Raw genomic sequence first — 13197 nt, forward strand, 5'->3', positions numbered from 1 at the left:
ATAGTTTGGGATGGGAGGGGGAAAGAGTAACTTTGTGTGTCCCACCAGAATTTGTTTGCTCTCATTTTTTTAGTCATGAAATGCAACGGATGTCAGTTAAATTATTGCAAACTATGAACGCAGTGCAATATTATTTTTAAAGTATCTATACATGTTTCCCTGTAGGAAAAAAAAGAAGTTTCTATTCATGTTTTTAAGGTTTTATTTTATTAAATACATTTCTTTGACATAAATAGGTTGTGATAATTGTACAGGATTTTAAGTTTGTTGAGATGTTGTTATTATAATTTTGATAGATAAAAAATATATTAATTTTATGATGAAAAATAACATGGTAAGCATTTTTTTTTATATCTTTTTTCTTCTTAATTTCTTAGAAAATTAAAAATAAATATTTTTTATAAATAAATTTTAAGATGATAAATAGTTTATATTAATAAAGCAATAAAATATTTTTTAATTAGTGTGAAAGTATTTTTAGTATAACCTTGTTTATTTTTTTTGAATTTTTTTTTTACTCTTTTCTACTCATCCAAATAAACAATAAGTTCTTCACTTTTTTCCTTCTTATTTCTATCCATCCAAAAGAACATACAATATCCAACCAGGGATTTTGATCATCCATTTTCTAATTTTACATATTTAGTTCACAATTTTATAAAATAACTAAATTTAGTCACATCACTAAATATTTATTTGGTAATCATTAAATTTAATGTAATGTTGATCATTCATATTATTCGTTTTCCATCAAGTAGAAGATCACATGATAGATAATATTAAAAAAATTTAAATTAAATTAAAATTTTAGTTTTCATTTTTATCTTGTAAAAATAATAATAAAAAAGAATAAAATAAGAGTAAAAAAAATTAAAAGTAGAATTTAAATTAAATATTAATAAATACCAATCATCATGTCATTTATTTAATCCCATATCATGATCATTAACATTACAAATTTAACATTTAATAACAGAACCAAAATTTTAAATTTTACAAAACTTAAATATTATAAGAAGAAGAAAAAAACAATTAAGCATATATACATCTTTTATTTGTATTATTCCGATTGCATTCGAAAGTATGCATTATTAGAGAGATGATGTATGAAATTTGATAGGACAAGGAGAGAGATGGAAGAAATGTTTGAAATGCGATATAATCAAAATACATAATGATTAAATTTGCACGTAATGTTGGTGTAATGTGTGGGTCTCTTAGGAACAACCAAGCATCAAGCATGGCTACACTATAAGACCAACTTCACTTCTCACATATTGTCACAATATTTCATACTCAATTACTCATCCAATACAATCCTTCTCCTCTCTACCTATTAATTTCACTTCCACTCACGCATTCCTCGCCCAAACATTCAAATTGTAAATCCCCTTTCATTTTTTCTCAACTATGGCTACTACCATAACAGAGGAAGACTTCTCCTCATCACGTGCCTCCCACGTGCTTGATTCCACCTCGGATGAGGAGGAGGAGGAGGAGGATGGAGAGGAAGAGGAGGAGAACGAGAACGGCTCCGGCGGCGGGGGGTGGTTGATGGGGGCGGCGTGCGGTGGCGGAGGAGGGGGGCGGAGGAGGGAGGGAGGGTTGCTGGGGAGGGTGGTGGACCCTCGGTCGAAGTGGGTCCAGGAATGGAACAGGGTGTTCCTGCTAGTGTGCGCCGCGGGGCTGTTCGTGGACCCTCTGTTCTTCTACGCGCTCTCCGTTAGCGACTCCTGCATGTGCCTCTTCGTCGACGGCTGGCTCGCCGTTACCGTCACGGCGCTCAGGTGCATGACGGACGCGCTGCACCTCTGGAATATGCTCCTCCGAATCAAGATGGCCAAGCGCACCTTCGGCCTCGGCGCCGCCGGTGCCTCCTCCGCCGGCCTCCGAGACACCAGGCCGCGCTCCGTCGCGCTTGGCTATCTTAAGTCGCGGACCGGATTCTTCTTTGACTTGTTCGTTATTCTCCCTCTTCCACAGGTAATAATTTATTATTATTATTATTATTATTATTAATGTTTTCTTATCATAATTATAATTGAAGTTTTAGTTTAATAATATATATTTATATTTAATGTGAATTTCATTATTGGGATAAAATATTAATTTTAATTATGACCAAATTTTAGTCTTATTGATTTTAGAGAAATTAATTTTGCATAAGAATATTAATTCTATGGGGTGTTAATTAAACACCGAGAAATACGTACAAGAAAAGGAAGTTGGTACCATTAATGTTAAAGTGATGCGATGATTGAAAGAAATTTAGAACGAGGGAGATGTATGTTTGAGTGGTGAAGAAATTATTTTTTTTTTGGATAATAAAATTGTAGAAAAAATTGAGAATCATAAATAGGACAGGAAAATAAAAGAGAATAATGATGTTATTAGAAAAATAAGTACGTGTTTCTTTTGTTTTAAATTATACGATTGTTACATTATTTTCAATCTATTATCAAGAATTACTATAGGAAATAGATGGATTTTTTTTTTTTTTTTTTACGTTTCTTGTAAAATTATTTGAAAATATATACAAATTAAAAATAATGGGACGTTCTTGTAATTAAAAGTAAAAAAAATGAAAATACAAATATTAATATACAAATTTTTTTGCATTATCAACTTTATGAGTTTTACGACATTTAATATAAAAGTGAACAATTTTGCAGTATATAAACGTGTATTGAGTAAAAAGATATGTGTATAATTAAATGACTTTAAGTTTTTTTTATTAATTAAAATTTGGAATTGAATTTAGTTTTTTTTTTTTTTTATAACAAACTTAGAGTTGTGTCTTACTTTAATCTAATTTTTTATTTATCAAAAATGAAAATGAATATATAAGTCTATGTATTATTTATTTCAAAATGGATGATAAAATTTGATTTGTGGAAATAAATAAAAAATTTAACAAGAATATATTTTGTATATATACAACACGTCTTTTAATTAATGCTATTATTATCAATTTTGATTGCATTATAAAAATTTTCGTTGCACTTTTTTACTCGTAGATAGAAGAGGTAAAGGAATTTGAATACTTTCTGCCATATTATGTTAAAGGGACAAAAACATAAGTTTTATAAAATAAAATCTATCATGATTAATATGAATTATAATTAATGGAAAATTTGATTATTTGTGTGTGTGACTCTCTCTTATCTTTAACATGGAAAGATATTTTCTTTCTTTCTCCAAAGATGTAGACCGAAGTGTAAAAGGATTAGGATCATCAACAGTTGAAAAAGAAACTATATCTCATGCATTTAATTTCACCATACAAATTTTTTAATTAATTTTTTTATAAGTTAAAGTATATATGAATAGTTGAGATCGATGCGGTTCAACTTGAACCGTAGAAGATCCTGATCCGGTGTAAGGTGAAGTAGATGTTAAAAGATCGTAATTGATTATGTCATCTCATTAATTATGAGTTTTGTCATGTTATGAGTGGTATTTTGGCGAAAAGCGTTTTTGTTTTTTCATAAAAAAAAATTGATTTGAGGAGAGAAAGTTCGTTGTTTGTTATTAATATATTAGTGGGTATTGAAGGAAGAGACGACAGGTGTATGCGACAATGTGACTATAATTTTGCATGGAAACTTTGGTAATAAAACAACAATATTTTGCATGTGATGTTTCTCGTTTGCGTCTATTAGACTTTTTCTGATGATTTGGCATTTATATGCATATGGTGAAGATGGTTTGAGGTGTTTTTTACGCAATTATTTTCATAAGCTGAAATAAACTGCATGTAAGTCCTTTTTAGAGGTAATTAATTAAATTCAATATGCATCTTATAAGGATCGAAAATATTACAGTTTCAAATAAAGACTAACCGAGAGTACTTCCAAAATATTACTATCCTTCAGAGATCTTGAACTGCACTCTTCCACCTCTTAATCCCTTTCCTGATAAATATGTATATATCTGATTTTTTAACTTTTCCCTCATTTTTTTTAAAACATATATTTTGTTACATAATCATTCATTTATATATGCTTATTTTTACTTTGGAAAGTTGAGGAGTCCTTATCATGATTTCCATGACTCACAAACTTTGAATTATATGAGTCTGTTTAGATGAAATTAGAAGTCTTTTGAGAATGTGTTTATAAAAAATAAAGAGTATTTTCTGAAAAACGTTTTTAAACTTATATTTAAATAGTATGATATTGATAGCATCCTAACTAAACATAAAAATAAAATACAATAGCCTTGATACCTACCTAGCTAACAAGGAACACTACATGAGCCTAAGTCACGTGTTCCTGAAGAAGCTACCCCAGAAAAAAAAGTCGATGTTTTTATTTTTGTGTCAAACTTTTGAATTGTGAATGTGTTTTCATTTTCCATTTTAGTTGTTTGCACTGTAGCAAAGGAAAATTTGAAGAGAGGATTTTGTCATTATTATTAGAAGCTAACACACGGCACTTATATGATATGTTCTGATCTGCATAACATGCGTTGCTTGTTGTTTGAAATTACATTGAAAAAGAAAACAAGGAACAGCAAAACATGTTGCAGTCTGTTACATCAAACCATGATGGGAGCCACAGTTTTAGATGCAGCCAATTTGATTCTTGTCTGATCAGAATTTCATATGGCATGTATATGCATAGCGTGGTCCCCTAAAAATCTGTACAAGATTGCATGTTTTGTTCGGAGCAATTCATTGGTGGTCATAAGTATTGCAACTCTGATAACATGGTACATATATATGTCATTTGGCTTTTGTTCATTATTCAATGTTTGATCTTAATTTTTTTAAGAACTTACCTATACATGAGGAGAAAAAAGGAGGAGGGCCAGGGAAAAGTATTGCTAAACATAAAAATAATTAAAATATATATATATATATATATCTATGGACTATGGCATTAAATGAGAAACAACCAAAAAAGAATTGAAATGATTCAAGTAGTGATAGACTCGATCGAAACCTTTAAAACGGTGGTTAGAAAATTGAGGACTGTACTGCTCGAGGCGTCACACCATCGACCCAATGGTTGATCGGCAATTATTCAATTTGGAGAATATTCTTTAGTTTGAGGGATTGTGTACCATTCAAGTTGTCATGACCATAATATTTTGTTTTAAAAGGAAATGATCGATGTATTATCATTAAATTTATATATTATTTATGGATATATAAAACCTAGCTTAATTTGGATTTGATTATATTGAATGAGGAATTTAAAAATTTATATGGTTTTCAGATTGTGCTTTGGGTGGCAATCCCCTCCTTGTTGGAGAAAGGTTCAGTTATGTTGGTGATGACAGTGTTCTTAATTATATTTCTCTTCCAATACCTTCCCAAAATTTTTCATTCTGTGTGCCATCTTCGACGGACGCAAAACCTCTCTGGCTACATTTTTGGAACAGTATGGTGGGGAATCGCCCTTAACATGATCGCATATTTTGTTGCTTCCCATGTAAGTGATCACACCTTGCTTTTCACTCTTAGTTTTTAATTGACTTCATGCATTTTGAACTTGCCTTCTAAAATCAACATGATCAACATATAATCTTCTTCCCTTACACTTTTTAATATCATTAAACTGTCCAAAATTTTGGATTAATATCAATAAAGCTATGATTATGGAGAAAAAAGAAGAATAAAGGGATAATTGAATCAAAAGGAGGTTTATTGATGTAAAAAAGAAGATAGTATATAACTAATGGTCAAATATAATATATAATTTAATACTGTTGGATTATGTTTTCCTTTGATAAAGGGAAACCATAGCTAAAAAACTTATCTACAAAGTGCACGTGAACGTTCACATGTAATGGGCTGACATATAATAGAATGTACGTTAAAGGCTACAATGATATCAATAAAAGTTGAGTATGGTGGAAAGAGTAGACTAGTCTTTATTGGTAAAATTATGACGGATTAATATTTGAATCTTCTTTAATTAGGAGAGTGTTACTCACATTTAACCATGTCTAGAACAAGAATAAGTGCAAAACATGATGAGAAACCAGATAGAGGGTTACAATAATTCTTAATTAGTTGCTTTGCAAAAGGTGGCTGTTAAAAAAGTTCCATAACAATAGGATCCACAAGATTTACGAATAAGACACAAATCAAAATATACTAAAAAATCATAGTAGGTCGATCGTGTTCCACGCGGTAGTGGAAAGTACCTAGGTTTTTCTCCTTTTTGATTTCCTAATCATGAGACTAATACTTTTGACTTTTGATCCACGTATATGTTAAAATATTGTCACAAAGCTAATCTCACTTTTTGTTTTAAGCGAACTTTTAAGAAAGGAATTATTTTAATCACTTAATATTAAAGTTAATTTGTCTGATATGAGTTACACATTAATTTTAATTTTCAAGAGACCAAAGATGACAAAAAGAATAATGAGGGTAAAGCTTATCTAATTAAGTCACAAGAGAGTCGTTTTGACGTAGAAAAAAACCAAAAAAGTGGTATGAGACAAAGAAGTACATATCGTAATGCTTGTGGTGTTGGAGAAATTTACAGTCTTGTTTTATTCTCATGTCTTATTTCGTGGCCATGAAATGAGTAGTGAAACAAACCATATTTAACTATATACGTGTTTAAAATGTCACCACGAAGACAATCTTACTTTTTTCGTTTCAAGAAAAGTATCAAAAGTAATTCTCTAGTGACGTTTAACAATTACAACTTAATTATAACAAAGCAAACAAGATAAATTTTTACAAGTCTTTCTAAACACTACTAGAAAAATGAAAAAAAAAAATAGTAACAACATAATTTATTTGTATTTTAAAAAATCTGTCTCATCCTCCTTTCAAAACAAAATATCTGTCTCTAAAATTTGGTGATCTCAAAATTATCCAAAAAAAAAAAATCGTCGCTAAATTTGATTACTAATTCACTGATTTTTAATAGTGATATTCTAAATTTAAAATCAAGTATCTATATTTACAATTGTACGTGTTTCTTAAATGATGACTTGCTAGAAAGTTTGTTTGTTTGTTTGTTTTTTTTAATTATAATCAAATGAATTCTAATACCCCATTCATGAACACTCAGATTTCAACAAATTAACAACTTGTTTATTTAGTTTAAGCTTATGTTTCATATTTGGGAATTGAAAACGCAATCTAACAATTTTTTTTTTCTTTCAAACAATTGACAAAAAAATATCATTTATTAATTTAAATATAAACTGAAACAAACAAGTACTAATAAGTCATTTAATTTAAAGGTTTTGGAAATGAAATGAGGCCTTGGATTTGGGTTCACTAGGGCAATACTAAATAAGTTGGTATTATTTTATAGTTCAAAACCATATTGTTGTCGATCATTAAGGATCTGTTTACTTGTATTTTTATTTTATAATTATAAAATCATTACCTTATTTTTATTTGTTTCTTACTTTCAAATATTTGTATATAAAACCATGATTTTTTTTTTGTTTTTCTGTTTCATTTACACATATTTTAAAATAGAAAATAAATTGAAAACAAAGTGATAATTTTGTAATTGAAAGTATAAATAGAAAATGAAAACACAAATAAATGAACTCTAAACTATCGAGTACACAGATCAACAACCGACAAGAAACTATTTTAGCTTAATTAATTATCTCAAAATTAATTAGAAGTGTAATTATATTAAATATTTATGGACTCGAATAAGATTATTTCCGATAAATGATATGGTTAAATGTTAATCTATAAACTTTAACATAGCTGTAATTTTACTTTGAGAAACAAAATATAAACATTATCTCATATTCTCTTCCATCTTGTTTTCATATCTATTTTCTTTATATTTCTCTTTTCTACCTATCCCAGTCCACCCAGTTTTGGAGTGAATGTTAACATGGGTGCAATTAGTGAGGGAAAAGTGTTGTTTAATCATGCACAAATGTACAGGCAGCAGGTGCATGTTGGTACTTGCTGGGGATCCAAAGGGCAGGGCAGTGTCTGAAAGAAGAGTGTGGGAAAACAAGTGGTTGTGGCATGAAGATTCTGTCTTGTCAAACACCTATATACTATGGAAGCAATAGTTTGTTAGTTAGGGATAAAGCAAGATTGGCTTGGGCAGAGAACAGGAACGTGAGGCTCACGTGCTTAAATGGTCCTGACAACTACAACTATGGAGCTTATAAATGGACGGTTCAGCTTGTCACTAATGATAATCGATTGGAGAAGATACTTTTCCCTATCTTCTGGGGCCTAATGACTCTTAGGTAAACTCATTTTCTCTTCCCTTTATTTAAACTTTTCTATTCTTTTCATGGTTTTATTTGTCGGGTTTATACCACCATTTTGTGGGTCATTTCTTTGCATAGTGATGATCACACTTCATATTTCCATAGGCTTGACGGCAAAATTATGTAATGTACTTTGGATCTAGTCCACTGATTAAAAGTAATATGTATCCCTGTATAAGATTAATACTTAAGTCTTTGATGGACATATTTAGCTAAATTTTTGTCGTAACTATTAATTTAAAGACATATGATCTGTATAAGCATAGAGTATGCTAATAATAATAACGGACTCTCAACTAAATTAAATGTGAAATTTTCATATGTAATACAATCTAATCTAATTAGTATTTGCATGAGATTGTGTTTTTTTCCCTAATTTAAACTTATACACTTAAAAAAAATATTCTTAAAAGCATGATTATAACAGACATCAAACTTAAAAAACTGACTTATAGATTTTTCTACACTAATATATTATATTTTTGATGTAGGATTTTTAATACTTTATGGATATTTTTTTTATTTCTTTAAATTGTTCTATAAGTTTCTTGTATCTTATACGTGTGTAACTAATATATCCCTTTCGTCTTTTGAAATGTTTTCTCTCTCTTTGAGAGATATGTTGTCTTTAAACATATTTATGCTATGATCAACAAATTAATGTGAAAAAGAGGGAGCAAGAAAGAAAGAAACGACATACGGAAGGATGTACGTAGCAAATTAATTACTAGTATCCAATCATTCAATTCCTGGACAAAAATAACATGCAAGCTAGGCATGTTGTGCATGTACATATGATGCATTTCGACAGCATGAATATTTTACCTAACATTAACAACTATTATTTCCACTTTGATGTTTATCCTTTGCTTCATTCCTACTCTAAAACTATCTGTTTCTGATGTGATAAGCACTTTCGGGAACCTAGAGAGTACAACTGAATGGCTAGAAGTAGTTTTCAACATCATTGTGCTGACCAGTGGCCTTCTTCTCGTCACTATGTTGATTGGAAACATCAAGGTAATTAAACACAACTAGACACGTCAAATAATATGAAACACCTTTGAGTTCGGTGGTTATAAGGTCTATTATGTAACATAAAAGTCGACCTATATTTACTAAAATAATATTTAATCAACATATATGACTCTCATAAAATTCTTTTTGAATTTGCATGGATCTAAATAGACTTAAAATATATATTTGTTAAGAAATTGTTTTCACATTTTGGGGGTAGGTATTTTTGCATGCAACGACCTCAAAGAAGCAAGCAATGCAATTGAAGATGAGGAACATTGAATGGTGGATGAGGAAACGGCGTTTGCCGCAAGGGTTTCGGCAGCGAGTGCGTAACTATGAGAGGCAGCGTTGGGCTGCAATGCGTGGAGTTGATGAATGCGAGATGACCAGAAATCTCCCTGAAGGATTGAGAAGAGACATTAAGTACCATCTTTGTTTAGACTTGGTGAGACAGGTAAGAAATTTGCTTCAGAATTATTGAGAAAAATCACATGGATTACTATATAATATGATTAATGTCGACCAAATTTATTCAATCGGACCAAACCAAATGACCTCATATTTAGTTTAACTTTAAAAATAAATAATAACTTTTTGTTTAATTTTTAGAAAACCATTTTTATTATTTTTTTTTTAAACGAGTAATGCCCTCATATTTTGTTCAGGTGCCACTATTCCAACACATGGATGAACTGGTTCTAGAGAACATATGTGATCGTGTGAAGTCTCTGATATTCACAAAGGGAGAAACGGTACATACTTCTAACAATTTTCTATATATAGTAACATCACATTTTGCACAAAGCATTGAAATCACCTTTATTAAACATAAGACAATGATTACAAACATGATTTACGTAGATAGCAAGAGAAGGAGACCCAGTTCAGAGAATGCTGTTTGTAGTAAGGGGTCACCTTCAAAGCAGTCAAGTCCTAAGGGACGGTGTGAAGAGTTGCTGCATGTTAGGTCCAGGAAACTTCAGTGGGGACGAACTCCTCTCATGGTGTCTAAGAAGACCATTCATAGAGCGTCTTCCACCGTCTTCATCCACACTCATCACGTTGGAAACCACAGAGGCATTTGGCCTTGAAGCCGAGGACGTGAAATATGTGACACAACATTTCAGGTACACGTTCGTGAAGGAAAAGGTCAAGAGAAGTGCAAGGTATTGAAAGTGTTATTGAGTTTTGTTTGCTGAGATATATTTTTATTTTGGTTTGATATTTGAGGATCTACTTAGCCCTCTAAGTATTAGGAGACTCATTGACTTAATAATTCATATTTTATATTAAATTTTAACGATCTAATTTTTAAATTAAAAATTTTTAATATATAGATTAAGTTTATAATTTTTAAAAAAAATTATAAAACATATGATTCTTTCTTGTACAATTCATATTAACGTATAATATTTTGATGATTATCCGTTAATTTGAATTAATAAAATAAATTTTTAAAAAGTTTTTAAATATTTTAAAAATTTATAAATTTAATCTATATATTAAAAAAATTTAATTTAACATATATAATGCTTATTACTAAAAATTATTTTTACCTATACTATATATACAGTACATGCATGTTGGTACATTTTTAAAAAGTGTAGATATAATTTATAGTGATGACACACAATATATGTTATTAAATTTTATTTAAAATCAACACTAAAATTATGTATAAATATGTATTAAATAGATTTATAAGTACATATGTTTCATTTATAGTGACACTTTTTGTATGTCACTATATATAATATTTCTTGTAGTGAAATTTGATATAAAATATAAGTTATAATATAATAAATATACAATTACTTACTCTTGCAATAAGTAGATCCTCATCTTATTATTAGTATATTTGTACACGTCTTCACATTAGTATCATATTATTCAGTTTAAACTTAAACTCTTGTAATTTTGTTTTTGATCATAATCTAAACAATCTCAAATTAATAAAGTATATAAGTGTGTGTATATATATTGAGGAGGGATCTGTTTCCTTTAGGAGTAAGTCTACCTAGACTCACTCCGTTCAATAATTCATCCTCTATTTCAAATTTTAACGATTCAACCATTGAATTTAATTAAATTTCTTAATGAATAGATCAAATTTGTAAAATTTTAAAAAATTTGAAAATCATTTGATACTTCATTTTATTAGTTCAAATTGACAGATAATATGTTTTTATAATTATCCGTCAATTTGAATTAATAAAATGAAATAACAAATAATCTTCAAAATTTAAAAAAAAAAATTGCATATTTAATCTGTATATAAAAAACATTAAATTCAATAATTGGATCGTTGAAATTTATTATAGAAGATGAGTTATTAAATGAAATAAGTTTAGATAAACTTACTCTTAGAGTAAATGGATTTTTTCTTATATATTTGTTAAACTTTTATTTATCTTTTTATTCTAAGGATGTGACTAATTTTATCCCAATAGGTATTATTCTCCGGGGTGGAGAACTTGGGCTGCTGTGGCCATTCAATTGGCATGGAGGAGGTACAAGCACAGGTTGACTTTGACTTCCTTGTCCTTCATAAGGCCTAGGAGGCCCTTGTCGCGGTCCTCTTCCTTGGGAGAGGATAGGTTAAGACTCTACACAGCGTTGTTGACCTCACCAAAGCCTAATCAAGATGATTTTGACTTTTGAGAAGATCGGGTGGGCGTGGGCTTTTATTGTTTGATTGATCTTAATGGTAGAAAATTAAAGAAATATTTGTGCATGTTTTATGATTTTGTTCATTATTATTTGGATAAGTAGTAAGATTATAAAATTGATTGTGCAGAAATTTAATTAATTGCGTTTAGAGTACTTAAAAATAAACCAGTTGTACATAATTTGCATATCAATCCCTTGAACACATATTTTTAGAGTATTCTCATTTGATCTCACGAAACCACGCGTACAACTGTATATGTTTGGAACATGAAATTCCTCTCGATCACTAGCCAACTATTTTACAAAGCAACAAATTATCCATTAAAAAGTGCTAAAGTCAAGTGGAAATATTTATCATTCTTAATTTAAATAAATGGATCACATTATCATAAAGGATATTAAACCTTTTTTTTTCTTTCTATGAACATAATTTATACCATGTTATAAAATTAATAATTAAAGGTTGATATACATTTATGAAATATAATTTCTGTTGATCAAACATATATTAAGCTCATTTAAATATGTTACCAAAAATATATTGTACCTATAATAATATACTTCTCTTTATTCCTTGTTATGTTTTTACTTCTCTTCACTTTTTGAGCCGATTGCTTATCCATGTCAAGGGAGATGCACCTATAAAAGGCAGTTTGAGGCTAAGTTACTTACTTAGTGTAACAAATATGAATCATGAATAATAACTTTATCTCGAGATACAAACTATTTATACATATCATAATGAACCCAACTCTCAATGGACCATAAGTCAGGGATACCAATTAGGTAATAATTCGATAGTTAATTTCGTACCAATGATTAAGCCTTAATCACATTAGTTATCATACTGTAGGGGTTTTACATGTCATTCGATCTTTGTGGCTTCCAAAAGGGTTGATTCATCTCCAATCCTTTTGATTGCCGAAAGTCTCAAAGGGTTGCATGATCCTTTTGACTGTCAAGGGTGTTGAAGGGATACTTTAAGGATCTCAGTCAAGTGATCCAAAAAGGTTCAACTACTGTATATGATTCATTCGGCTATTGAAGGTATCGAAGTGATGGGCTATCGAAGGTGTCAAGGGATCTTGTTTCTGAAGATTTCTGGTGATTGAATGACCTATCCAATATATATATATATATATATATATATATATATATATATATATATATATATATATATATATAATCTTAGATTAATATAAAATTTTGTATGTATGATTTAAGAGTAAAGAATTTTCAATCAAACGGTTGAATTTATAAAATTCACATTTAATATAA

At 29.6% G+C, this 13197-nt stretch overlaps 1 protein-coding gene across 1 annotated transcript; it reads left to right on the plus strand.

Annotated features, from left to right (window-relative positions):
* Positions 1 to 1176: 1176 nt before the first annotated feature.
* Positions 1177 to 12058, plus strand: LOC109808549 (cyclic nucleotide-gated ion channel 4). Its single transcript, XM_020371587.3, has 8 exons — positions 1177 to 1983; positions 5223 to 5438; positions 7889 to 8205; positions 9141 to 9249; positions 9467 to 9703; positions 9915 to 10001; positions 10111 to 10415; positions 11700 to 12058. Exons 1-8 carry the CDS (start codon positions 1411 to 1413, stop codon positions 11908 to 11910), a joined length of 2055 nt encoding a protein of 684 aa, XP_020227176.1. The 5' UTR covers positions 1177 to 1410; the 3' UTR covers positions 11911 to 12058.
* Positions 12059 to 13197: the final 1139 nt, after the last annotated feature.

Source organism: Cajanus cajan, chromosome 8 (assembly GCF_000230855.2).
Source record: "Cajanus cajan strain Asha chromosome 8, NIPB_CcT2T_4, whole genome shotgun sequence".
In the NCBI taxonomy this organism is placed as follows: Eukaryota; Viridiplantae; Streptophyta; class Magnoliopsida; order Fabales; family Fabaceae; genus Cajanus; species Cajanus cajan.

Excerpts from the sequence above, each read along its gene's own strand:
- LOC109808549 (XM_020371587.3), top strand. The coding sequence starts at position 1,411 with ATGGCTACTACCATAACAGAGGAAGACTTCTCCTCATCACGTGCCTCC. Across the intron at positions 10,002-10,110 it reads TATTCACAAAGGGAGAAACG|ATAGCAAGAGAAGGAGACCC; the intron begins GTACATACTTCT and ends TGATTTACGTAG. Across the intron at positions 10,416-11,699 it reads AAGGTCAAGAGAAGTGCAAG|GTATTATTCTCCGGGGTGGA; the intron begins GTATTGAAAGTG and ends TTATCCCAATAG.